Source organism: Elephantulus edwardii, unplaced genomic scaffold (genome assembly GCF_000299155.1).
Source record: "Elephantulus edwardii isolate Elephantulus edwardi_28Jun2011 unplaced genomic scaffold, EleEdw1.0 scaffold00127, whole genome shotgun sequence".
Taxonomy (NCBI): Eukaryota; Metazoa; Chordata; class Mammalia; order Macroscelidea; family Macroscelididae; genus Elephantulus; species Elephantulus edwardii.
Genome location: NW_006399877.1, coordinates 7,367,251 through 7,393,124, shown reverse-complemented (window position 1 = coordinate 7,393,124; position 25,874 = coordinate 7,367,251). Strand labels below are relative to the sequence as shown.

At 49.9% G+C, this 25,874-nt stretch overlaps 2 protein-coding genes across 2 annotated transcripts in view; both read left to right on the top strand.

Annotated features, from left to right (window-relative positions):
- GIGYF2 (GRB10 interacting GYF protein 2) overlaps positions 1 to 9,997 on the top strand; it is a 108,044-nt gene extending 98,047 nt beyond the window's left edge. The window contains exons 22-27 of the mRNA XM_006893534.1: positions 1,848 to 2,063; positions 2,145 to 2,350; positions 3,410 to 3,564; positions 5,164 to 5,357; positions 6,705 to 6,852; positions 9,930 to 9,997. Of these exons, the coding sequence (XP_006893596.1) occupies positions 1,848 to 2,063; positions 2,145 to 2,350; positions 3,410 to 3,564; positions 5,164 to 5,357; positions 6,705 to 6,852; positions 9,930 to 9,997 (987 nt within the window). The remainder of the gene's footprint in view (positions 1 to 1,847; positions 2,064 to 2,144; positions 2,351 to 3,409; positions 3,565 to 5,163; positions 5,358 to 6,704; positions 6,853 to 9,929) is intronic.
- Positions 9,998 to 20,310: 10,313 nt separating this feature from the next.
- LOC102875293 (chromosome unknown open reading frame, human C2orf82) overlaps positions 20,311 to 25,874 on the top strand; it is a 9,737-nt gene continuing 4,173 nt past the window's right edge. The window contains exon 1 of the mRNA XM_006893464.1: positions 20,311 to 20,383. Coding sequence (XP_006893526.1) covers positions 20,311 to 20,383 — 73 coding nt within the window. The remainder of the gene's footprint in view (positions 20,384 to 25,874) is intronic.

Below are 25,874 nucleotides of genomic sequence, written 5' to 3'. Positions count from 1 at the left end.
CCTTACTCCTTCCCCTGAGATAACTGCCTTCGCAGAGCTATAGCCCCTCCAATGGCTCCAGCTTCTAAGTGGCCAGTCTCCATACAGGTCACAATGCAGTGCTTATTGGAAAGCAACATTAGGTGAAAACATAGGAAAGCCTGCCACCAGAAAAATAGCGAGTTGGAACAGAAAAAGCACATTATTCTATACTCCTGAGATCTAGTCCAATCTGTTGGCCAGGCAGCTGTCCTCCAAATTTCCTGGCATAGACTGGTGAGCGCGTACAGTGCTGCATCTTTTAATTGCAATAGGTCAATTGGTATCCTATCATTTCCTGGGGCCTTATTTTTTGCCAGTGCCTTCAGTGCAGCTTCCACTTCCTCCTTCATTACCAATGTCTCCTGCTTATATGGTACTTTTTCTGTGTAAGTTCTTTTGGGTATGGTGACTTTGTGTATTCCTTCCCTCTTTTGATGCTTCCTGGGTCATTCAGTATATTACCCAGAGCATCTTTGAATATTGTGACTCAAGGCTTACATTTGTTTTTCAGTTGTCTCAGCTTGAGAAATGCAGAGCGAGTTCTTTCCTCCTCCAATTCTAACTCTCTGCACATTGCATTATAATACTTGTTCTTCTCGAGCTGCCCTTTGAAATAGTCTGATCAGCTCTTTTACTTCGGCATATTTTTTGTTCTCAATGCTCCCGGGCAATTTTAGTCTTTTCTGACATCCATTTCAGGGTTTTTCCTCCCTTTTCTGTCTTTGTAATGGTCTTGCAGAAAGTGAAGAGGACTTGAAGCACTTGTTGCAGAAGATAAAGGAATGCAGCCTTTAATATGATTGCATCTCAGTGTCAAGAAAACAAATCATCTATTCTTAACATGGGGCCAATAGAAAACATAAAGATAGATGGAGAAAAGATTGGAACTGTCAACAACTTCATCTTATTTGGATCCACTGTCAACACCTTTGGTACCAGCAGTCAGGAAATCAGGAGACGTAATGCACTGGGAAAATTTGCAGTTAGGGACCTCTCCAGATTATTGTGGAGTAATGATGTCAGTTTGAGGACTAAGATAACATTTGATTCAAGCCATGGTCTTTCCAGTCACTTGCTATACATCTGAGAGCTGAACAGTGAATAAAGATAAAAGAAGACTTGATGCCTTTGAGCTGTGGTGTTGAAGAAGAGCACTGAACATTCCATGGATGGCCAAAAGAACAAACAGATAGGTCTTGGAGATGATGCAGCCAAGAGTACTTTGGGGAAGCAAACTTTGGGCATGTTGGTAGGAAGGGTTATTCCTTGGAGAGGGATGTGATGCTGTAAAGTCGGCCACCCATGTGGATTGACTCGGTGCCTGCTGCAGTGGGCTCTTGTGTGTCAGGAGGTATGAAGATGGCATAGGATAGGAGAGGGTGCAGATTTATTGTTCATGGGTCATTCTCGACTCGACGGCTCCTAAGAACAATGACAACCCAGATCTATTGCTCATGATGTTGCTATGAGTCATAGTTAACGATACCTAACAACAGTGCTGGTGTAGAGAGTCGGGGTTACCGTGACGCAGGTCTGTCTCCTCAGCCAGTCTTCAGTTGTTCATGTTATCAGAACTCCAAACTAGTAAGGTCCCTGCAAGTTCTGTATTAATGAGCCAGTTTCTAAATTTCCTTCATCTCTTCTCTTTGTACCCTTGCAAGTGCTCATCTTTACTGGTATCAAAGAATTCACCCAACTCTGTAATTTTATGTCATGTTTCATTTTGTGTGGCTGCTTTGTGTTTGTAGGCCAGTTAGCATCCTAGATGTTGTAACAGATGTGTAAGAAATGGGAATCCTAAGCTGTCTTTTGTTGTCGCACCACAGCAGAGGCGCCAGCAGAGGGAGCTGATGAAGGCACTCCAGCAGCAGCAGCAGCAACAGCAGCAGAAACTCTCAGGTTGGGGCAATGTCAGCAAGCCTGCGGGTACCACGAAATCCCTTCTGGAGATTCAGCAGGAAGAGGCCAGGCAAATGCAGAAGCAGCAACAGCAGCAGCAGCAGCAGCAACACCAGCAACCCAACAGAGCCCGGAATAACACGGTGGGTGAGCCAGCAGCTAAATCTTCACCTGTACATTGTTACTTTATGGTGCTAAGTGTTGTTACCTGCTTCTTTTAACAGCATTCCAACCTGCACACCAGCATTGGGAATTCTGTCTGGGGCTCTATAAACACAGGTCCCCCGAACCAATGGGCATCTGACCTGGTCAGTAGTATCTGGAGTAATGCTGACTCGAAAAACTCCAACATGGGATTCTGGGATGATGCTGTCAAAGAGGTGGGACCCCGGAATTCAGCAAATAAAAATAAAAACAACGCCAGTCTCAGGTAGGCTCAGAATCATTATAGCAGTTCCATAGTGTGTGAGGTGGCTGTTTGGGGTGAGGTTTTTTGGGCCAAGGGCCAAGGGCGAAGTGCATGGGCAATATGACTCTTCTGTGGATACAGATAGATTAATCTGTGACCAGGCTGCCTTTCTCCCCAGGGAAACACATGTATCATTTTGTCTTATGAGTTGCTGAAAACATTACTGCTGCTCAGCACTTGGTGGGCTGCCCAGCACATGGTGACCTCTGAAAGACACTAGAAGTGGAGAAGGACTTCTCCTAGTAAACAGTTTCACTCCTGCCTTCGCTAGAGCTTAGCATTGTTTCTTTAAGTTATTTGTACTGTAATGAGTTTCATTAACACCTCTGTAATGACCTGAAATCTATTTGTTTTTATGATGAAGTAGTAATAGTTCACCTTCACCTTTCTTTTCTAAGTATACAGTGTTTAAAGAATATAGATTTTGGTATTAAATACATGACTTCAAATCCCAGTATACGACTTAGCTGTGTGACCTTGGGCAAGATGGAACCTCTTTGAGCCTCAGTTCCCTCATCTGTAAAATGAAGATAATGACAGCTTAGTGGGTGTGGCTGCGAACATGATATGACTACACATGAAGTCGTCAGGAAAGTGCCTGGCACATAGTAACTACTTAATCAATGGTGGTATTGTCCAGTCCAGCCCAGATGAGACCTGACACATGATGACCAAGACAGCAGTGTCTGTCACCTTAGTGAGCATTCTTTGAGACACTATTGCTCTAGACCTTTTATAACCCTGAGGAGTATTAGTACCATTTTACAGATGAGGAAACAGGCTTATTTCCTGTGACTAAATGCTGTACACAGACTAGAATGTAGTAGCTAAGGAGGCTAGATTTTTTTTTTAAGTGCATCAGCGTGTTTTAATTTCCCCCCAAATTTGGAGTCCAGCAGTCAGCGGATTACTGGTCAGTCCTGCAGGATTGCCAAAATCGTATCTATGTGTGGTGTGACAGTGTAATCACAGTGGTCATGGTGTCTGGGAATATAATATCGCCCTATTGTTTTGCTTTAGTAAATCTGTAGGTGTGTCTAACCGGCAGAATAAGAAAGTAGAAGAAGAAGAAAAGTTGCTGAAGCTCTTTCAGGGAGTAAATAAAGCCCAGGATGGATTTACCCAGTGGTGTGAACAGATGCTTCATGCCCTTAATACGGCAAATAACCTGGATGGTAAGAATCGGGGGAGGGAACCCAGCATGTGAATGGCAGAGCCCACAGAGAGGATGGTAGATGGGACCATGAGCCAGATCTCGAGGTGAAGCCTGGTGGATATCAGTCCTGCATCCACTAGAGAAAACGAGACTTTCCATAGTATTGCTGTGAGAAGAGAGGCCTGTGATGCCAAGCTCCAGTAGGTTCTCAGATTGTAAATGGCCTCTTCAAGTGCTCTGACCACGTGGAGGGCTGAGAATGCCGGAGTCCACGCTCTTCACTAGATATGGGTCAGTATAGAACTGGCCCTGCGCTAGGGGGAAAAGGCTGTCTGGAAGAGGGAGGCGGGTGTAGGACACGAGACCTTGGCAGGTAGGCAGGCAGGCAGGCAGGCAGGCAGGCAGGCAGACTACCCTCATGCAGGCTGAAACGAGGATCAGTGCGTGCGGGTGAGAACAGAGACTTGATCACAGTTACTGCTCAGGAAAGGCGTCCTCTTCCTGCAGTGCATGTGAGCCCCTTGCCTCACGTGTATGAGCAGAGGCTGGTGAGATCTGCAGTGGACAGAATCCTTGCAGTGTATGAGGGGGAACTAGTCTCCCTCCTGTCGTCGTGTCACCAGGACACCCTGACTCTGCTAACTTTCGGTGTAAAGCTGTGGTCTGTAGGGATTTCAAGGACCTGTTTCTTAGGAAGCAGGTTGTCCTATCTTCTCTCTGAGGCACCTGAGGGTGTCCTCATACCTCCAGCCTTTGGTTAACAGCAGAACATGTCTCAGCAGTTTATTCCACCAAGGGACTCCTGTCTGAAATCAAGAATATACTAAAAACAGAGTCCTACAGGAGTTGAGGGATTCCTTTGTAGTGTTGTAAAAGAGCATCTGATGGTTGGGATTTGCACTGAGAGAAGAGTAGTAAACAGTAGTGATGACTGCCATCCATTAAGTAAGCACCTACCATGTGTTAGGCACTTTCTAGGGGTTGACGGTGGGTCACCCCATTTATTTTACTTTTGTGGTTATCTTCTAAGTTACTTCTGTCGTGAAGGTAATATCTCCATTTTATAAATTAGGAAGTGGTGGCTCACAGTGGTTAAGTAACTCATCAAGGTCACACAGCCCACAGATTACAGAGTTGCGGTTTAAACCCCTATGTGTCTACCTCTTAGACTGTGCCTTTCTCCTCTGTTACATAGCTTGTTTGTTCCACTTGATTTTTCTCTAAGACTTACTTGTGCGATGGCTTGAAAGCTTGAGGATGAAAAGGCAGTGCTTTTTAATCTCCATTGTTATGACTGGCACACATTAGAACTATGAATAAATACCAGTTGAATATAAAGAAAGCAAGTCTGAGTCCCCATAGCACTCAGTCTCGGGTAAGCCACTATCAGTGAGCATAGCAGCCCGTGACATGAGGCCTTCATCCTGGGGACGTGGTGGGGGTCGTGGTTCCCCCTCCCACCTCCGCCTTTAGACTAAGGAACGTGCTTTGTGTGCCTTTCTGGTCTCTGTCATCAACCTTGCATTAATGTTAGGCATTTAAAATGGACACTGATGTGCATACAAGGTCTTTCATTATTTCACTGTTACTGTTTGTGTTCTCCCCTTCCATGTTGCAGTTCCCACATTTGTTTCTTTCCTGAAAGAAGTGGAATCTCCTTACGAAGTCCATGATTATATCAGGGCCTATCTAGGAGACACTCCTGAAGCCAAGGAGTTTGCCAAGCAGTTCCTCGAACGCCGTGCCAAACAGAAAGCCAGCCAGCAGCGGCAGCAGCAGCAGCAGCAGCAGCAGCAGCAGCAGCAGCAGCAGGTACCAGGGCAAACTCTCCAGTGGGAGAGACTCAGTGTCTGCAAATGCTGAGTGACCAGAGCAGTGCAAGCTAACATGCCACTCTGTGCATAATAGAATGAAAGCTTTTGAAATAAGATTTAGACTTGCTGTTTTCAAGAGACCTTTGTGAATTTCCAAATAGCAAGTATAGCATTCATCCTGCACTCAACACACTGGTCTCCTCTTTCGTAATCCCTGTGTATGCTTTAGTTAGCTCGCACATTCCAGCATACCCATCTGTTTACACACACACACACGCGCGCGCGCGCGCCTACACACGTTATGTTACACCTCTGACTTGTAGCACCAGCCTGTCGGATTCTTAGGTTGACTTAGGGGGCTGTCAGATTCTTAGGTTGACCCCCACCCCACCCCAGACGCACCACAGCAGGCTTAGCACATGCGATGTTGATGGCGGTGCTAGGTGGGTTTGCATGGCTTTTGCAGCATCTTAAGGACACTCATGGCTTGTAGTTTCCAGTTAGAAACTTCTGAGGATATAGAAGATAGAGAGACGTTTAAGAAATCCAAAGCCTGCATGTGCAGATGAGCTGCTTGAATAATTCAAGGGAAAGGGAAGGGTGTGAATGCTGTCTCAGCAACAGGAGGAAAAGGTCTTCATGGGTAGTGAGAAGCCATCATAGCTGTCTTGGAGGTGCTGTGCACTTGTGAGTGGCCTGTGGGAGGGAAGCAGAGGCCTGTAGAGACACATACAGTTGGGCTTGTTCAGCCTTTGCCCCGCCCCACAGCCTCTCCTCTGTCCTGCTTGTCTTGTTGAAGCCAGGTCAGCTTAAACAGAATTGTTTTAATAAGAACCAATAAATGGGAATGGCTAGTGGAGGGTTTCAGAGTTGTAACCTTCTGCTCTCTGGTTGATGGGAAGGGTGAAGGTGGTACTTTGGAGTCAGATCCCATCTGTGCTACCAGTAGGAGTGACGTCCTCACCTGCACCTTGTTTGATAACACACCTGGATGGTGGGAGCATAGACAACAAAGAGGCCTCTGGCTTTGGGGTAGAGAAGACATGGGTTGCTGGAGTGTGGGGGTCTGCTCACCACTGGGGGCCGTGTGTGCATCCTGCTGGCCAGGAGTGAATACTCCACACATGGTCAGGTAAGTCCCAGTGGTCACCAGGGTTGGGGCAGAGTGAGATGCCATCCAGGAGGGAAGGTGGTTCAGTAGCTGTTCGTGGTTTCATTCATTCCAGAACCAACATAGCCTTTCCGTTTTTAAACGTCCACTTGAGGTTAAAACCTCAGTTTGTGAGGTGGTGATGGGGCACACCCATATCCACTGTGTAATCTCTTGTGCCATCTTGTCTCCCAGGATTCTGTGTGGGGGATGAACCACAGTACACTCCATTCAGTATTTCAGACCAATCAAAGCAACAACCAACAGTCCAACTTTGAGGCTGTACAAAGTGGCAAGAAGAAGAAAAAGCAGAAGATGGTCCGAGCAGACCCTAGTTTATTAGGTAAGCACAGGCCTCGTGTCTGGCAAGGCTGTGTGGGTGTGCTGATGTCAGTTTTGATCCACAGGTACCACGTGGAATGGTCAGGAGCCCCCGCAGGCAGGGTGGTGCCTCATGCTCCAGAGAGGAGAAAAAGTCATTGTGACTCACTGTGGGGTGCGTTCCACTTAGAAGCACTATTTTATATATGATGACATTTTCTCCAGTGGTTGATCAGAAAATAATGCTAATAAAGAGCCTTAAAAAGCATTTCCAGCACACAGGCTCGCCTATCGGGAGCAGCCTGGGCACCCACTCAGGTGGTGGAAGCAGAGAGCATGTCCTTACTGCTGTCCACTCTGTGACCCTGTGTGAGGAGTGATGTCCCACTTTGACAGCTGCCAAGCCATGGGGCAAGCCTGTTTGTTCCTCATTGTTCTTCTTGTTCCACACTGAGGACCAGAGGCTTCGTAGAAAACATCTTTGTGGAAAGGTTGATGCCTGCATTGAGCATTTGAAGGTCTAGCAGGAAGGCCAGGGAATGGTGTTTTAGGAGTAATAAAATACTGGCAAAGCCTGTGTGTCTTAAAGTGGTCTAACAACATCTCAGAAAGGGAATTAAAATTATTCACTATTTACGAATGTAAACACCCACGATGTCTGAAATAGAATGAGCATATTGGCAAAGAGGCCATTTGGACTGATGGCCCCATCAGGAGGCAGGCTCTGGAAAGACATTGGTGGCCTGAGGGTGGCAGGGACTAGATGGGCTAAGAAATGAGCCCTAGCGTCTAACAGCAAACCATTGAGGTAAGTTGTTTGGATGGGCCATTTTCTGTTAAACAAAACCTTCCAGAAATTTCTCTGATAATTGATCATTTCTGCCCCTTGCTACCTCATTTCTGTTTATTATATTGTTTTAAAATATATTTCTTCAGATTAATAATTAGCCCCTAGTCACGAGTTTCCATGAAAAGAATGGAAAAGAGTTTCTAACTGTAGCCATGAGTTATTTTAGATGTTTGCTTTAAGCAAGCAGCAGAGGGAGCTACAGCCTCTTCGTAATTGTCTCTGTGTATTCTGGTGCCTTGATCTCTTTTAAAGAACAAACCAATGGCCGTGGTGAGCCCAGACACACACTCGTATGCGCCACCGCCCCAGGTATACAGCACTTACAACAGCCTTTCAAGCTTGCACTCTTGTGGGGGAGAATGTGGTATTTGGAGTAAAGCCACTGGGCTGTCCTCCTGGCTGGGTTGCCTCAAGTCTGTCAGGTGGGGAGAAGGGACGCCCACCCTTGTGTTCTGATAACATTTAAAACTAGAGCCATGCCCAGTTGCCATGCAATTGAGTAATTTGCTCAACCCCCTCTCTGTTTGTCCTCCCTTCCTATCTTTTCATGATCAGAATTAATTTTCTTTTTTTGAAACTCTTAACAGAATTGTAACTCATTATTGGTTGTTGGGCTTTGGTTTTCCCACCTTTCAGCTGCTGTTCTTTAAGAGAGATGAGGCTGTTCCTGGCCCCAAGGAGAGAAACAGCCTGTTTCACAGACTTTCTGGTCTTTGATTTCACATGCTTACCTAACTAAACCGTTACTTTAAAAACAAGAACACTAAGCCTTTCAGTATTTTCCAAGGCAGCGAGTCTTGTGGGTTATGGGAACGCCGTTGACGGGTGTGGCGGGATGGGGCTGACGTCCTGGCCTCTCCCTGCGTTAGCTTGCAGCTTGTCCCACAAGCTGCCCTGGTTAGTAAATAGGCATGTTTGTTTTTTCAAAACATGTTTTGAGACAAGGATGCAATTTAATTAAACTCTGTTTATTATGTAAGACAGTTTTTGTTTATTGGTACATTTTAAGTATGTATTTGTTAGAAAACTTGAACAGTGGAGAACAAAAAGGAGCAGAGAGAAAAACCCTAAATGAAATGAACAGAGAGACTTTTAGCCTGGGCGGCTGCATGGCCTACATGCTTTCTGGCATTCAGGGAGCAGCTGGAAGGGCGGGGGTTTCTGTGCACGTGCACCTCAGCCAACCGTCCATCCCAAGGCACCCTCTGATTATGGCTGTTGAGTTGTTGTTAGGTGTCATCAGGCCGACTAGGACTCACCGTGACCCTGTCTTGTGCCACCCTCACCTTCTCTGATACGCTCTAGCCGGTTGTGGCCATCGCTGCATCCCTCTGTCTTGTTGAGGGCCTTCCTCCCTCGCTCGGCCTCCACGTTCCCCAGCGTATTGTCTCTGACCAAGGACTGCTTCCTCCTGAGAATATCCCCAAAGTAAGTGAGGCGAAGTTTCACGATCCTTGCCTCCAAGGGATGTTCTGGTTGCACGTCCTTCAAGATGGATTTGTTGTTAGGGCCATCCTTGGGCTATTCAGTACTCTTCACCAGCACAGCAGTTCACAGGCATCGATTCTTTTTCTGTCACTCTTGATTATAGAATGTGTTGGGATCCTGCTTGCCTGTGGCTGGTCGGCATCAGTGGGGTCTGTGCCGCTGCCCGTGGCTGTGGCTGAGCCTGCTGGCCCTGCGTTCTGACTCGGGCTTGTCAGGCATTGCTGACTGTTCCTGCCATCTCTTTGTTGGCATGACTGGAGTGCTTTAGTCTTGCTGCTCTGTCCTGGCGCATGTGGGGCGCTGAAGGTCTGTTGTTAGCCTGCCCTGAAAGCTCCTGTCCCCAGATCGCCTAAGCCCCCAGAAGGGTCCTGTACTATTTCCCCTACAAGTTTGTGATCCATAGAGGGAAAAATAGGCCCATTATGGCTGGGACTGAGGTTCCTGCACTGTTTCAGAGCGCCCTAGACCCTCACATGCTCACATGCTCCCTTCTCTGGACACCACGGTAGCAGTGATGCTGGGCTCTGCTGGCTTTTTGCTTTGCCAAGTAAGCCAGGACCCAGAAAGAGAGCAGGTAACTGAACCTCTCCATGGAAAGGCAAGGACATTCCTGCTCTTGACCTTTTCCTGTGTCTTTTCGCTTTGCTGCCTTCATTATATTTTCTGAAGCACGCTTGCTGTCCAGCCTGTCCACTGGACCCCAGCCAATGGTGGACCCCTGGCACCTGGATGTGGACACTAACAGCCAGTTTTCTCTGTAGGTTTTTCAGTAAATGCATCATCGGAGCGACTCAACATGGGTGAAATAGAGACTTTGGATGACTACTGAGCCCCTGCCAGCGGACCGGCTCCTCTCCTGTCTGCTGACCATGGATTCTCCACCTCTGGACCCGACTCTCACTCACCAGTCACTCTCTCCGCAGCAAACCACTGACCCCATCATCTCAGGCCTTCTCTGCTAGCCCTTTGTGTCCAAGAGCCTCTGACCGTCTTTGCTGGGGCCAAGCTGACCGGACTGTCTTATCTTGGGGGTGGCAGTTGGGGGCCCTCCCCAACAAGGCTGGTTTTGGGCAGCATGTGTTTCCTGTCCCATGATTTCACCGACTGTCTCACTGAGGCGGGCTCTGACACGGCAGCCTGCCTGCTTTTCACTTTCTTCCTCCTCTCCTCAAAGGACACGGGGTGTGTCATTAAGGTAGTTAATGGCCTGAAGGCTAGGAGTGACCACCGTGACCCAGGGCCTGGCGGGATTCCCACCAGCTCGATGGGCACGTTGCGTGGCCGACCCTACGACTGTGTCCTGAGGCTTCCTGGGTGGAGCATAGACGGGGTGGTTGGCGCACCCCCACCTGTTCTGAGCTTCCTTTCGGAGAAAGGACTCGTGGTTTTTTCATTAGGTAGTGACTTCCCAGCTGGTGTCAGCCCAGCAGCCAGTCCCCTGCCTTCTTGGACACAGGAAACAATGGCCTGAGACAGAGACTTATTCTTAATTTTTCCTTTCTTACAAAAACTGATTTTTTTCCATAAATATTTTTACTTCAGAGGTCTAGGACCAGGTTGTTTGGGGCCCTTCTGAAAATTTGTCTCGTTTAAGAGGCAGCAAGCATCTTTACCATATGTATGAATTTGTATAATTTCCTTTTTTTGGATAGCGATAAACTTTTGCTTCTGATAAACCCTGGAATGCCATCCGGTTCCTCAGCACTGGATGCGTGTCTTGCCGGGGCCCCACAAAGTTCTGCTGAAAGATTCTGGATTGGCGAGCTCTTTGCCCTTTCTGAGAAGAGTGTTCCCAAGCAGGCGTCTCTGAGCCCTTCACTGGACACCACTAGGCATGTGGGGGCAGTGGATGGGGGTTGGGAGCTGACGGAAAGAGAAGCCCTGGCTTCTGCCTGAGGCTGCCTCACACCCCCCTCCCTGTAGAAGCTCACTGAAGCCCTGGCTCCGTGCACATGCTCTTCTCTCTCCATCAGACCCACCCCACCGGGCTTGCCCATCCCGCTCGGGTTGGTGCTGTCGGACAACTGTCCTGTGGGAGAAGCACCAGGACAAGCACTGTGGCTGGGGCGCCCACGCCACCCTCTCTTTCAGTCCTCAGTGCCTGGTGTTACTCAGAGCAGTGTGGTTTGGGATGGTTTTATTTGGTTTCTGTTTTTCTTATTTCAGATCACTATCCTCCATGCCCCTCCTCGCCTCCCTCCCCTCTGAACATGTACAGTAACTATACAGAGACTGCTACAAATATGTATATAGTTTTTGATCAAATGGCATGAGACGGGAGGCCATTAAAATCAGACCTCTAGCTCTCCTTTGCTTTGTAAATTCAAAAGGGGGGGCGGGAAGAGGGATAGTTAAAATGTTTACAAAACTTTAAGCTTCCTCGGAACTTTTGCCAGCGTGGAGGAAAATAAAAAAGAACTTAAATAAACCTGGTTGGATCTGTCTGAGCGCACCTCTTGTCCTCGGGCACCACGGAAGAGCACCGAGGACTGAGTGTGGACCCCTGGAGGTGGCGTGTCTTCTCCCCCCCCCCCCCCCAGGCGCTGAACACTGGCTGGCTGTGTGCTCAAGGATGCAGAGGTTGAGGTGAGCATAGTGAGTTAACCAGGTGGCCTTCCTCCCCTGCCAGGAGCTGGCTTCCTCCTTTTCTGTGGGGTGACCCTGCGCCAGCAGTCTCCCCTCAGACTGTGTAGGGAAAAGAAAGCTTTTTAAAGGGGGGAGGAGTGAGTGGGTGGGTAAGGCATTGGTTGTGGAACATTCCATCCCTCCCCAGACGACTTGCTTCTTCCTGAGGAATTTCCCACGTAGAGGAGAAGCGCCTCCCCAGGAGGGCACACTGCTGCTGTCCCTCAGCCCTCAGTGGCTCCTGCTTTCTGTCCTGGCCCACCACGTTCTTACCTGTCATCAGAAACCATTTCCAGAATTTCCTGAAATTTCTTGTTGTCTTGTACGCTCTTTGTGTATAGTGATTCTCATTGTGAGGAAAAAACTGGAGCAGACAAGACAGTTTGAGGATGGAGACTTCCCCAGAGAGCTGGTGTGCCTGTGACTGGCCCCACATAGCAGACAGCGCCCCCACAGCTGCCACACAACTGCCTCCCAGCGGCCTTGTGGGTCAAGTGTTTGGGAGGGACGTGGCGGCAGTCTCAGGAAGGCTCCAGTGGGTTCTTCACCCGTGATGGCATATGGGGGTACCTGTGGACAGGGCTTCAGTGCTGTGGAGCTCAGCGGGGTGCAGACTGGAAACAGCAGCCACTTCACACCCTTCAGTAAGCCTGGAGTCAAACCAGCTGTCACTGATGTGACATTCTCTGCTCTGTCATAGTCACACACACACAGTCGCAGTCAGGCCATCAATTCAAGGAAGGACAGGTGAGAGCAGCTGCTGTGGCCATTTTTGGAAAATGGAGTCTGTGAAATGAGTTTCCATGTCCAGGTGGTGAACTCTCCCTGGTGCTTAATTGAGTTCACCCTTTCGGGAGAGTGATACCTCTGCTTTACTTTAAAGGATTCTTTCTTGGGGCGGGGGCCAGTGTTATTTTAGAGACAGTATCTTAAAATGGTCTTGACTCAGGGAAGAACTTCAAGTACTGTTGTATTCCGTATTACTAATAAAAAGTCACTGTATGTGGATGCGAGGGGGCCCTCTGAAAGAAGCCTGTTTCTGCACCATGTTCCCAATGTGGAAGTAGAAGCGTTTGTGTCCCCTGCAGAGTTGGGTATAACTGAGGGCACATTGCCACTGGACGTGGCCTCAAGGATGGCAGGTCTCGGAACTGAAATCCCAGCTGAGTGCTGGCCTTGGTCTTCTTTAGGTTTCCTCAGCTCTGAGGGGAAGTTGCCGTTTGCCTGGGCACTGGGACCTGTTTTACTGATGACAGGGAGCTTCAGCCCTCAGAGTCGTGTCTGTCTCTGTGAAATAGGGTCTGAATCCTCTGGGGTCATGCGAAGGACCATCACTTGCAGGTCAAAGCTGATTCCCAGGCCAATTCTGCCAGCCACAGTCCCTGCTCCTGTTTCTGCTGAGCTCAGTCATCTCCAGTGGCTGGTTCTTTTGGGAACTAACACTGCAGCTTGGGATCAGGGGCTACTTAGAAGTAACAGAACGTCTCAAGGATCACTTCTGTAGTCAGGCCAGCTGCTTTAAGGCCATTGCCATATGCTAGCCTAGCTTGTGCCTGACCTCTGACCAAGTATAACCTTTACTTTTCCAGCTATGCCAGAAAGTCACCTCATGGCCCAGTGTCACTGCTGGAGCACCAGCCATCACAGCTTCGTCTGATTCACAAGGACAGCATGCTGCAGATACATGATCATAGCTGGGAGGCAGTTTGGGGTTTATAAGTGGATGAATGTACATTTACAGTTGGCAGTCTACCATGTAATTCTCTGATTTCTGTTTTGAAATGGGGAGCACACTTGAGCTTGTTTCCTTTGATGTTGGCAGAGGCAGTGTGGTGGCCACCCTCCATTTACCTGCTGCCTGACAACCAGTCTTCCACTGAGGGACAGATTGGGGAGCAGGAGAGTCCTCCCACGTTCTCTGTTAGATCTGTTTATGGTCAGATGATGAGATTGGAATGTCAGTCCTGCTACTTTGGGCAAGTTTCTCCTCCTGCATCTGCCTAAGGGGAATAATCAGGTTAATTGTAACACCAAAGTACAGTTACAATGCTTCTACATGCCCAACCCCCGGCGACTCCACCCTCATTCCGTGCTGCAGCATTTGCAGGGCTGTGGTCTTAGGCTTGGATCTGTTGCTGTGACCACTGTCTGCTGAGTGATTCTTACCTCGGGACCTCACTTTGCAGCGTTGTACTGGATGATGTTCTCTACTGTTTTCCAGATGAAACCACTAAGCTTTCCTCTTCATCTGAAAGCTCTCCTGAAGCCTGTTCACCATGCTGGTATTTGAGAGTCCAGCAGCCTGAAAGTCACCAGTGATGATCAGGGAGTGGTGGGTGGTGACCTCACTGGTCTGCTCCTGGCCCTCGGCACTGATTGTCTCGGGCAGTTTGTGCTCTTGAGGGGACCCTGCTCAGCACAACATTTCATGCAGCCAAAGAAGGGAAATGCCACTGAATGATGTCCCCTAACACAGCACCAGACCGGACCCCCCCTACACCTCCAGCACTTGCTCTTCAACATAGGTCCACCTGGTACTGTCAGCAGCAGACTGTGCACACACTGGACATCAGTGCCCACATGCATCTGCACACTTGCTTGGACATCTCACACAACCAGCCGTCAGCACCCACAGAAACACTTGTGCTCAGGGATACTTCATTCAAGCTCCTCGTGACCCAGGCCAACACCATCATCTGACAAAACAGACCCAGACAGGAAGAAATATTTTTACAGTTTTGAAATATATACAGGTAAATGGTTTGTTGAGAAAGCAATGACTTAATTCAGGATAAGGCTCACCACATTGCAGTGCAGGAGCATCGGGGTAGCAGCTCCTCGGGCAGCACTCCACACCCTAACCTCACCCCACCCTTTACCCTGTACTCTCCAGCCCCTCACCCCACCTTACCCTCCACCCCCAGTCCCCCTCAGCCCACCTTTCAGCCACCGCCCCTTACCCTACCTTACCCTCCAGCCCTTCACCCCACCTTACTCTACCCCAGCCCGAGCCCACCTTATTCTCCCCCAACCCTACTCTACCTCCACCCCTCACCCCACCTTAGCCTCTACACCCAGCCTTTCACCTCGCCTTATCCTGCATCCCCAGCCTCTCAGCCCACCTTATCCTCCACTCCCCAGACCCTCAGCTCACCTTAACCCTCCACCTCTTGCCCCTATTGGGCCTGGAAGGATTTCTCTGGGGCTCGCATAGTGGGTGGTTCATGAGACTGTCTTTTTCACCAGGTGGTAGTTGGGAGATTGAAGAATGAACTTACAAACCCCACAGGCTGGGCTAAGAACCCAAGTCCATTGAGGGAAATACAAAAGTGGAGCTCCAGATGTGCTGGAAGGCCTCCCTCCTAAAGGAAGCCACAGGCTGCCATAGGTTAGAGGTGTGTACAGGGTTGGGGAGGCGGCTGCCGGTCACAGGAAGCCGACCTCTGCTGGTGCTTCAGCTGGTGAGTACCTGCCAGCTGCTCCAGTGTGTCATCGTGGGCAGCAGAGGGTGGAAGGCTTCTCCAGGACTCGCGAGCCCCCTTTCTACTGGCTCTCCAGACCCCAGGCCACTGTACCTCCCTGAGGTTCTGTCTGCACCAGGGAGACCTGGACGATCGCGCCCTGATGGTGCAGTGTTCTGCAAACGAAAAGGTCTTCAGTTCAAATTCACCTCCAGGGGAGGAAGCTAAGTTGTCTCCCGAGAAGATTTACAGCCAAAGGAGGGTGCCACAACTTAGAATCACGCCAGTGGCATGGAGTCTGGGATTGGCTTTTTAAATTATTATGAATTTTAATAGACATTTACAGAGGTTTTGGATTTCCATTCATTCATTGCCGCACTTTTCTCCCTGCCCACCTCTCCCCACCAGCTCGCCCCCCTCCGAAGAGAAAAAAAATTCATTAGTATACAATTTCCACATCCCTTCTGCCCCACCCCCCACCCCGAGTCCACGTCTCTATGCAACCTTAATTCTGGATTCCTGTGCTAACCATGATGATCATATATCACTTCTAGTCTGTTCTTTCCCTCATCTTTTTCAATATAATCTATCCGGTTTTTTCTGTCATACCCCAACCCTGATGTCAGACCCATTCCACAACAGTGGCACCATGCAGTATTTGTCCCTTTGTGACTGAGATATTTCACTCAGCATAATGTCCTCCAGGGTCACCCACTTTGAATAATGTTGCATGAGTTCCTTGTTTTTCAATGTAGGGTAGTATTCCATTGTGTGAATATATACCACAGCTTCTCTATCCATTTGTTCACGGGCCCTTCGGTTGCTTCCAACTCCTTGCTATTATTGTAAACAAAGCTGCCATAAACATGGGTGTGCATATATCTGCTTGGATGGCAGACATGGTCTCTCTGGGGTATATTCCCAGTAATGGTATTGCTGGGTCAAATGGTATCTCTATTTACAATTTTTTGAGAAAGCGCCACACCGCCTTCCACAATGGTTGCACCATCTTACATTCCCACCAACAGTGAATAAGAGTTCGTTTCTCCACATCCTCGCCAGCATTTGTTACTCGCTTTTCTGTTACATTTTGCCATTCTTAACTGGGGTGAGATGATACCTCACAGTTGTTTTGACTGGGACTGGATTTTTAAAGGTGAGGATTCCTGGAAGCTCAGTCACAGTGCTGTTTGATGTTTGTTATCTGTAGGGGCTGTCTTGACTGTAAACCACCCCAGAGGTCCACACACTGTCCCACGCGCCGCACTGCCCAAGCAGGACCCTCAAGTCTTCCCATACAACCCCCAACACTTGGCCTTGCTGCCTCCCCTCTCTTTTTCCCATTCTGTCCCCCGCCCCCAGCTGTACTGTTTATTGACCATACTTACATTTGTTGACTGCAATCCAGCTCTGAGGTTTTTCCATGAACAATTCATTCCTTTTCCCTCTCCCCTTCCCCCTCCAAGCTCACTCCTCCTTGGGCTGACAGGTGTGTTACCTGCTCCTGGACCTTTCTTGACTGAAGTCTTCATGGGCCCAGCCAGCCAGAGCTTTCCTCGTCAGTGCTACTGATTGTTTCACACAAATACAGACCGTTTGCATGATTCAGGGACTCTTATACTAACAAACCCACTGTTGTGGAGTTGATTCCGGCCCCAGGGACCTCTAGGACAGAACTGTCCCATGAGTCCTCAAGGCTACAATCCTTATAGAAGCTGCCTGCCACAGTCCTCCCTCAGAGCAGCTGGGGGATTTGAATCACCAAACTTTCAACTAGATTAGTGCTTAACCGCTGCACCGCCGTGTCCCCTTTAGTAACATTAAACAAAATATTCATGGCTGTTGATTCCAGCTTCTTCCAAGCCTCCACTGGACTGTAAGTCTTTCTAGAAAGGGAGTACCCACATAGACCTGTAGGAGAACAACTGTGGATTTAAACCTCTGACTGGGGTTAGCAGTGCACCTGTACCCCCAGATGTCCCTGTAACATAACCAAAAAGTCATGGCCTTGAGTGTCCAGAGGCTGTAATTTGCACCGGAGGAGCCTCGCCGCCCTCCCTGTGTCGGAACCGACTTGAGCTCGAGTTTTCAGAGGCTGTAAATCACATGGGAGATTCCCCCATCTTTTTCCAGAGCTGCTGGTGGACTCAAACTGTCGGAGAGGTGCTCCCTTTTGGTCAGCATCACACTCCTGTGATCAAAGCCACCAGGGCTCCCCTTTGTTAATGCTACGGAAAAGTAGTAATTTCTGAATTTCTAAACCTAGTCCATACATAGATCTTCCTGTGTCTGCAAAATCTAAAAGATTTGTTTCATGGTTTGACTTGAGGGTTTAAGTCCCTGAACTTGTTGCTTTCTTTCTGTGAGTGCCCAGTTCAGTGACAAGTAGCCAACTCAACTCTCTCATGTTCCAGTTCTCATTGCTTCATGTTATTACTGAGGACTGTCGAGTCGGAATCCACCCTACCTGACCCTCCAGTGGGTTTTCAGAGACAGCAAATTGCACCAGAAGAAATTGTCCATCTTGGTCCCACAGAGCAGCTGGGGGATTCAAACTGCATCTTTTTAGGATTGCAGCTCAGCTTCTTACCACTAGGCCACCAGAGCTCCCTTTTGCTTCAGAAAGGCCTTCTAAGCCCAGCTTCAGTCCAGCTGCTGTTAGTGCAGCATCTCGTCATCCACTGGCAGTAAAGCCCTTGTCTCCACTCACAGCTGGCAGCAAGCCAAGCCCCCCAACATGTCTTTGGGGGACAGTTTCCTTGGACTGTTCTAGGAACCACCTACAGGTTAGGGTGTGGTTAAGAAACAGACCTGTAGATATTTCAGGCACAAAGTGTAGCGAGGCAGCTGACACCTGCAGCCCAGAGGAGACGTTACCTGGGTTACTCTGTGCCCTAAGGCTGTGGGCAGATCCCGTGCTCCCAGGCTTCTCACCTGCCTGCCACTGTTAGTGAGCTAGTGTTTCTGTGATGATCCCACAAAAGCACGGCTGGTGAGTCTGAACCAACTCGTAATTGATCCTCCAGCAGGTTTTTGGAAGATTGGCCGTCTTTCTCCTGTGGAGCGGCTGGTGGATTAGAACTGCCTACTTTTGGGTTAGCAGTGCTGCTTCTTGTCCATAAAGCCCCAGAGCTCCCTTCTTACAGTTTGTGGTTGTCACGTGATTCACCCACAACTCTAATCCCTCCCTCAATCCTTTCAGACTGCATAGAAGCTTTCCCGTTCTGTTACTGAATGTGGGGGGGGGGGACACAGCTCAGTCTACCTGAGTTACTGATGTTCTTGAGGCCAGCACTGCTGCTGGTGTTAAAACCTGAAGCAGAATCACTTCTCCCACCTTCCATCCCCCCAGTGCCTCCATCTGCAGATCCTCACCGGAGGAGGCCCTGGTGATGCAGTGGTTAAGGCGCAAGGCTGCTAACTGAAAGGTCAGTTGGGATCCAGCAGGAAGCTGGCTGGAAGGAAATCTCAGAAGTGGAATGTGGGAGCCTGAGTCTGGACCACTTTGCAGAGTTGGGGAGGCGGTGAAAATAGGGGGCTGAGAGCAAACAAGCCATCAGCACAAACAAGTGAGGAAGTGTTGTGTGTTGATCTCAGAAGTCCCAGCTGATGGAATGTTTGTCAGGCTCCTGCTGTGGGCGAGGCCCAGGTGCTGGCTTCTGGAAATGGACCTGGGAGAAAACAGCCTCTTGCCTGGAATGAGGGTCACGGGGTGGGGGTAGACCAAAACCAAACAAACACTTGCCAGGAGACACCATAGAGAGAAAAGGCACAGCCTAGATGCAGAATAGGTCTGCCAGAGGAAGAATATTTATCTGCAGTGTACAAAGAACTCCTATGAATAAATCTAAAAAAAGATACTGTCTTAACAAATACACAGCAAAACCCCCACTGTGTGGAGTTGATTTTGACTTTACCAAGTTCCTGAGGTCATAAATCTTCATGGGACGAGAGAGTCGATCTTTAGAGCAACTAGTGGGTTTGAACCACCAGCTTTTTGGTTAGCAGTTGTGTTACATACTATAGCACTGGGACTCCTTAACAAGTGTGGTGGTGTCATCGTGGCCCATAGCAATCCTATGAACGACAGATCTGAAAGCTGGCCTGTCCTGCCCATCCTCACCGTCCCCGGCATTCCTGAACCGTCAGCACAGTCACAGTGTTGGTCCATCTTGTTGAGGGTCTTCCTCTCTTACGATGACCCTCCGCCTTTCCCAGCATTCTGTCCTACTCCAAGGACTTGTCCCTCCTGACCACATGCCCAAAGTACGTGTCACCATCCTTGCCCCCAAGGAGCGCCCTGGTTTCACTCTCTCCAAGACAGATCTGTTGTTCTTTTGGTAATCCATGGACTATTCAGTACCCTTTTCCAACACCACAATTCAAAAGCATCAATAATTCATCTGTCTTTATTAGTCATTGTCCAACTTACAGATGCAAAGCAAGAATTGAGAAGACCAGGTGCATTTACTCTTTAAACTGACATCATTGCTCTTAAATACCTGGAGAGGTCCCTGACCAGATTTTCTCAGTGTTAACGATCTTATAATTTTCTGATTGCTGGTACCAGGATGCTGATTGTGGAGCCTGGGTCAATGGAATCGAATGCAGAGCGTGGGTCATAGGGAATGGAGTGCAGAGCCCGGCCACAAGCATCGAAATGCAGAAGCATCCAGAGGCTGTGTTTCTTCAGGGTTCTCTGTGCAAGTCTTCCACACAGGGAAGTCAGAAACCCTCTCTCTTCCAGCAGCCCAGGAGTAGGTGTGAGAGGTGAAGTGTGCACTCACTCCAGTTCGTGTGTGTGTGTGTGTGTGTGTGTGTGTGTGTGTGAGAGAGAGAGAGAGAGAATGTGAGTGTGAGAGGCGGGAGCGATTTCCTGCTGGGTAACGGTCCACTGTGTGTGTGTGTTTGTGTATGTGGGGCGGGCACGGTGTCCCAGGAGGACAGAGTTGGCATTGATGAAAGCCCAGCCCAGCCCTTTGATCCCTCCTTCCCACTGCCCCAGAGTTTAAACCAGCTTGGTCCCCCGCACATCCACTGCTCACTCACTGGTACGATGGCGTCCTGTCTGGCCCTGCGTGTGCTTCTGCTGCTCCTCTCAGGGCTGCTGGCCCCCGCCGTGCTCACAGGTAAGGGGTGAAGCTGGCTTTGCTGCCATCAGCCTTGGGGCCCAGAGCCACCTCAGGACTGGACCACAGTCTTCATCTCACAGGAGACGCGTGATCTCCGCCACTGGGGCAATTCTGTGACCCTCTCCTACGAAGTTGCACAGGCATCCTGGAGAACACTTAGGGACAAGGATGGTGGCCTCTGAAGAGGATGACTGGTGGAGGGGGAGGGCCTGGGGCATTCCACATCTGGATATTTCTAGGACCCCCAAAACCAGAGACTTCCAGGTCTGAGGGAGACATGGTCAAGAGTACACAGTAGGCAAAGAGAAGGGGCTGAAGGAACAGACCCCAGCCCTGAATAGAAAGCCACAGACCTTTGCTGGTGATGACCAGAACCTTCAGTCCTTTCTGGCTGGTTGTGTGAAATGTCCTCAACTGGAGACCAGGCACTGGCCCCACCTTGGGGAAAACTCCAGAGAGAGAGAAAGAGAGGAGTGGTCTGGGCAAAATCTAGAGGATTCTGGGGGAGGCTCAAGGGTAGGACGCCCACAAGCTTAGGGCAGTCCCCCCAGGCCCAGAAGTTTCCACCGGTAACTGTGCTGGACAGCAGAAACGGGAGCTGGTGGCCTGAGGTCCCTGCTCCAGGCCCCCACTCAGAGGTCCCTGCTCTGGGATCCCTGCTCCGAGGTCACCATTCTGGGGTCCTTGCTCTTAGTCCCTGCTTTGGGGTCCCTGCTACAGGATCCCTATTCCTGGATCCATGCTCCAGGGTCCCTGCTCTGCCACTTGGAACTAGGATGTGGCGGCCTGACTGTCCTTGGAGAGGTACTTCTTGGTCCTGGAAGGCTTAGGGGCATCTGTAGCCCAAGTCTGTGGGTGTGTGTACAGAGGAATGGACAGGGTGAGACCATGAGCATGGCCCTGGGCCCTGTGACTAGATGGGAACTGTGGGGCCAAGCCCTCAGCCAGGCCTTGTACCTGGACTTGGGGGGAGCCGGTGGTGGGCAGCCTCAGATTAGAAGCAGCAGCTCAAAGAGCAAGGAGCCCGTGGCCTGTTTCCTCTCAGTGGGGAGGACACCACAGCCCTTGTGCAGACGGGGGTCCTTTCCTGGTGGACCAGGCATACAGCGGCACTTGGGACAGTAGAGATGGGCACACAGCATCCCTACTCCATGGCTGCCCCCCCCGGCAGGGTCTCGAGGGAGCCTGCTCCTCACAGTCTGGGAGAAGGATTGGTGGGGTGCTCGCCTCAGGGATGCCAGCTGTGAGGGCTGGGCCTGGGGGCTGTTTCTCCACCTAGTGGGCCTGTCTCTGTGCCTGGTGGTCAGCTTGCCCCTCTGGGGCTGCCATGGGCCTCAACCTAGATCAGAATCACAACAGGAAGGGGGGCCCCGGCTGCAGCAGGCATGCTTTGGGGACACTTTGTGTTTGGCCTTACCTGACCTCTCCCCCGACATGTCCTACCAGGGACAAGCAGACCTGGGCGGGGTGCCAGGGCACACCTTCATGGCGACTCAGTCAGCTGCCTGGGCCTGTCAGTGCTGTCTGTCCTGCCATCTTGCCAGTGGGGGCTTGGCATGTCTCGGCCACTTGAGGTCTGGTGTGTCCCAACCTCACAGACATCCCTGCCCTCGGCTAAGCACGGGGCCTGTGACAGACGGGTGGGACAGAGCAGCGGAGTGTGAAGGTCCTGGCTTGTGGCCTCCCTGCCATTTGCCCATGGCCACGGCTCCTGGGCTGGGGGGCCGTCCAGGTTGGCGGGCGGAAGGCCAGGGTAGGATGAAAGGGCCCTTCACGCTACACAAAGGCGGTCTGTGAGCGGGCGCCTGGCCTCGGGGCCTGTGGTCGGGCCGAGCGTTAAACAAACTTATTTACGAAGGCAGCACCATGAGGGGTGGTGGGGCTGGCATGGCAGCATCCCTGGTGGTCAGCATGCCGGACAGGAGGCACTGGTGCCTCAGCCACAGAGCCTTTGTCGCCTTGTGTCCTCACAGTCCACACCCTGACCCGCCTCGTTCAGGCCTCCTGCTGGCAGACTCCAGCCTTCCAGAAGGATCACTCTGGGGACAGAACAGCCCAAGAATGGCTCATGGGCTCAGAGCATTCAGCCTGAGTGAACTCTGGCAGGGCTCTGTGTCACCCCTGGCTCAGGTCGGCAGTAGAGGGCCCTGGGCCTTGGCTGCCTGGATGCAATGGAGGAGGCCTTGGAGGCCTGAATCAGACTTTGGGGGTCTCCTGTGATGGCCAGTGCAGATACAGGACAGGTGTGTCACCCAGGCCTGGGGCCCCAAGGCTGAGGCAGCAGGTAGGTTGTGGTAGTGCAGCCTCTCCTGTTAGGTCCTGAGATGCTTGCACTGAAAGCCCATTTCACAGATTAGGGGAGTGAGGGTAGAGGAGTAGGCTGGGGTCCCAGCATGAGAGTAATGGACTAGGATGGACCCAGCTCTCCTAAATTGGAGATCAAGGGGTCAGCCTTTGGACTTCAGGGCCCAGTTGGGATGTGAGGAAAGGGCAGGGAGGCAGTGGACCCACAGGGCTAAGGAATCCTGAAGGGTCCAGGCTTCCACAGAAGTAGCAGAGAGAGGGCCAGGGCCCAGGATGATCTTCCAGTTGTCCCTGATGGTAACACAGCTCCCTCCCAGGGCATGGTCCCCAGCTCAGGCAAAGGGCCCTGGGGCTGCTGTTAACCTGTTGACCTGATGAGCTTGTGTCCGCTGGGCCTGCTACCCAAATGGCCAGGAGCTCTGACCACGCAGTGGGCCAAGAGGAGGAGGCTGCAGCGGCCTGGGGTATGTGAGGAGCAGGCAGGGCCAGTGGCTTGTCCATTGATCAGAGAGGTGGGCATGCTGAGCCCCAGGCCTCAAGCCAGCCTGCGAGCAGCTGGCACACGTGGCCTCCAGGGGACCCTCCCAGCTGTGTGTGGAGCCTGGCAGGTCACCTGCCTCCTGCAGGGTGGTCTCTTGGTGGCAGCCAGAACCCAGCTCTGCAGACCTGTCACCACGGGGAGCATAATGGCCCGTGAGAATGATGAATCTTCCGAGGTACCAGCAGGCCTTGTGCCCTTGCCTGGCAAGGGTCCTTCCAGAAAAAGAGGACGGCGTTGGACCTAACGGTCTCGGCTCAGATGCTGTCTGGCTGTGAGGCAGCCATGAGGCAGGCCTGTGACACTTGACTGTGGAGAGCTGAAGTTACAGGAGTGTTGAAAGAATAATTCAGTGAACCCTTACACGTGATTACGATTCACCAGTTGCTAACATTCTGCCACATTTGTTCACTCTTGTACCTGTTTACTTGTCTATCCATCCGTCTACTCTCTCTGTCCATCTATTTTGTATCCACAATCAACATCCATGGTGGCAACAGACAAGAAATCAAAAGATGGGAAGAAAATGTGCAACAATGAAAAAAAACAACCACTAAAAAAAAAAAGACATGTGTCCTAAAAACAACTACAAAAAATTAATTGGGTTTCTACATTCAGAAATTAGGGAAACAAATCTATTCCCAGTGGTATCTACTGTTTGTTGAGTACTGTCCAGTTGAAACTGTCTCGCAGCTGACCCTCCAGCTGGCTTTCAGAGGCTGCAGCACATCACGTGAGAGGAGACGGCCCATCTTTCTCTTATGATGCAGCTGGTGGATTCAAACCATCTGGCTTTGAGCTCACAGTGTTCCTCCCTACCCACAGGCCACCAGAGTTCCTTGAACATAATACACAGACCAAAAGAACAAACACATCTGTCTTGGAGGTGCAGCCAGAGTACTCCTTAGAGGAAGGACGATGAAACTGCATTTTACATACTCTGTGTAAGTTTTTGCAGGTTGTCAAGAGGTGCTAGTCCTTGGTAAAAATATCATGCTGGGAAAAGTAAAAGCTCAGAAAAAGAGAGAAAGATCCTCAACGAAATGGATTGACACAGGGACTGTAGCAATGGGCTTGACCTTGGGGGAGAGTGTGAGGATGGCACAGGAAAGATCCAAGCTGCTGTTCACAGGATCACTGTGTGGTTGCTGTTATGCACTGTCAAGTTGATCCATTAGAACCCTGTGAACAACAGGTTCGAACTTCACCCCATCCTGTGTCATCTTCACAAACTCAGACATACTTGAGCCCCTTGGTAGGGCGTCAATCCAGTTTGTTGAGCTCTGCCTTGCTTTCTCTGACCCTCCACCTTTCCCAGTGATATGTCTTTTTCCAAGGACTGATCCCTCCTGACCATGGCCCACATGTATGAGAGGAAGCCTCCCCATCCTTGCCTCTGAGGGGCACCCTGGTTGCACTTCCTCTCGGAGAGGACACTTTTGGCAGTCCATGGGGTATTCAGTACTCTTTTCCAGCACCACAATTTAAAAGTATTTCTTCTTCTATGGTAATCCTTATCCACTTTCCAATAAAAGATGAATTTCATTGGGAAAGTCTGCTGTCAGAGACCTCTTCAAAGTACTGAAGAGCAATGATGTTAGTCTGGAGACTAAGGTGCACCCGATCCAGGCCATGGTCTTTGCAACTGAATTGTTTGCTATACATCAGAGAGCTAGATAATGGCTAGGAGGAGAGTTGATGCCTTTGAGATTTAGTGATAGAAAAGAGTATTGAATATACCATAGACTGCTAGGAGAACAAACAATTTCCTTCTGGAGAGGGTGAAGCCAGGCTGCTTCTTGGAGGCAAGGATTCTGAAGCTCTGTCTGACACACTTTGGACATGTTTCAGGGCAGGATCAGTCCTTGGAGAGGGACATCATGCTTGGGATGGTGGAGGGGACAGTGCAGGAGGGGAAGATCCTCAATGAGATGGATTGATTCAGTCCCTGCGGTAATGGGAGATAGGCATGTCAGAGACAGTAAGATTGGCACAGGATAGAGCAGGGTTTAGGGCTGGTGTACAATAGGGTCGCTATGAGTTGCAGGTGACGCTACAGTACATAACAATAACAACAACAATTCTCTGATATATAGCAAGTAATTGAAAATACCATGGTTTGATTAGGTGTACCTTAGTCTTCGAACTGACATTATTGCTCTACAGCATTTTGGAGAGGTCCTTGACAGCATATGTCCTAATACAGCACACCTTTGCTTTCTTGATTTTTGTTCTCATGGGTGTTGATTGTGGATTTGAGTAAAATAATTGACATCTTCAGGTTTCCCCCATTTATCATGGTGTTGCCTTTTGGCCCAGTGATGAGGCTTTCTTGTTTTCTTGATGTTGAGATGTAATCCAAATTGAGGACTGTGTAGTCTTTATTCTGCTGCGAGTGTTTCAGATCCTCTTCACTTTCGGCAAGCAAAGTTGTTCAGCATAGCACAGGTTGCTGAAGAGTCTTCCAGCGATACTGATGCCACATTCTTCACATTGACCAGCTTCTTGAATTATTTGCTGAGCATACAAAGGAGTCAGTACAAGTAGTAGCCAACTTGAGGGTCTCTAACAACAATAATCTCATCTGTTTCTCTCTCTCTCATATCTATCTATCTATCTATCTATCTATCTATCTATCTATCTATC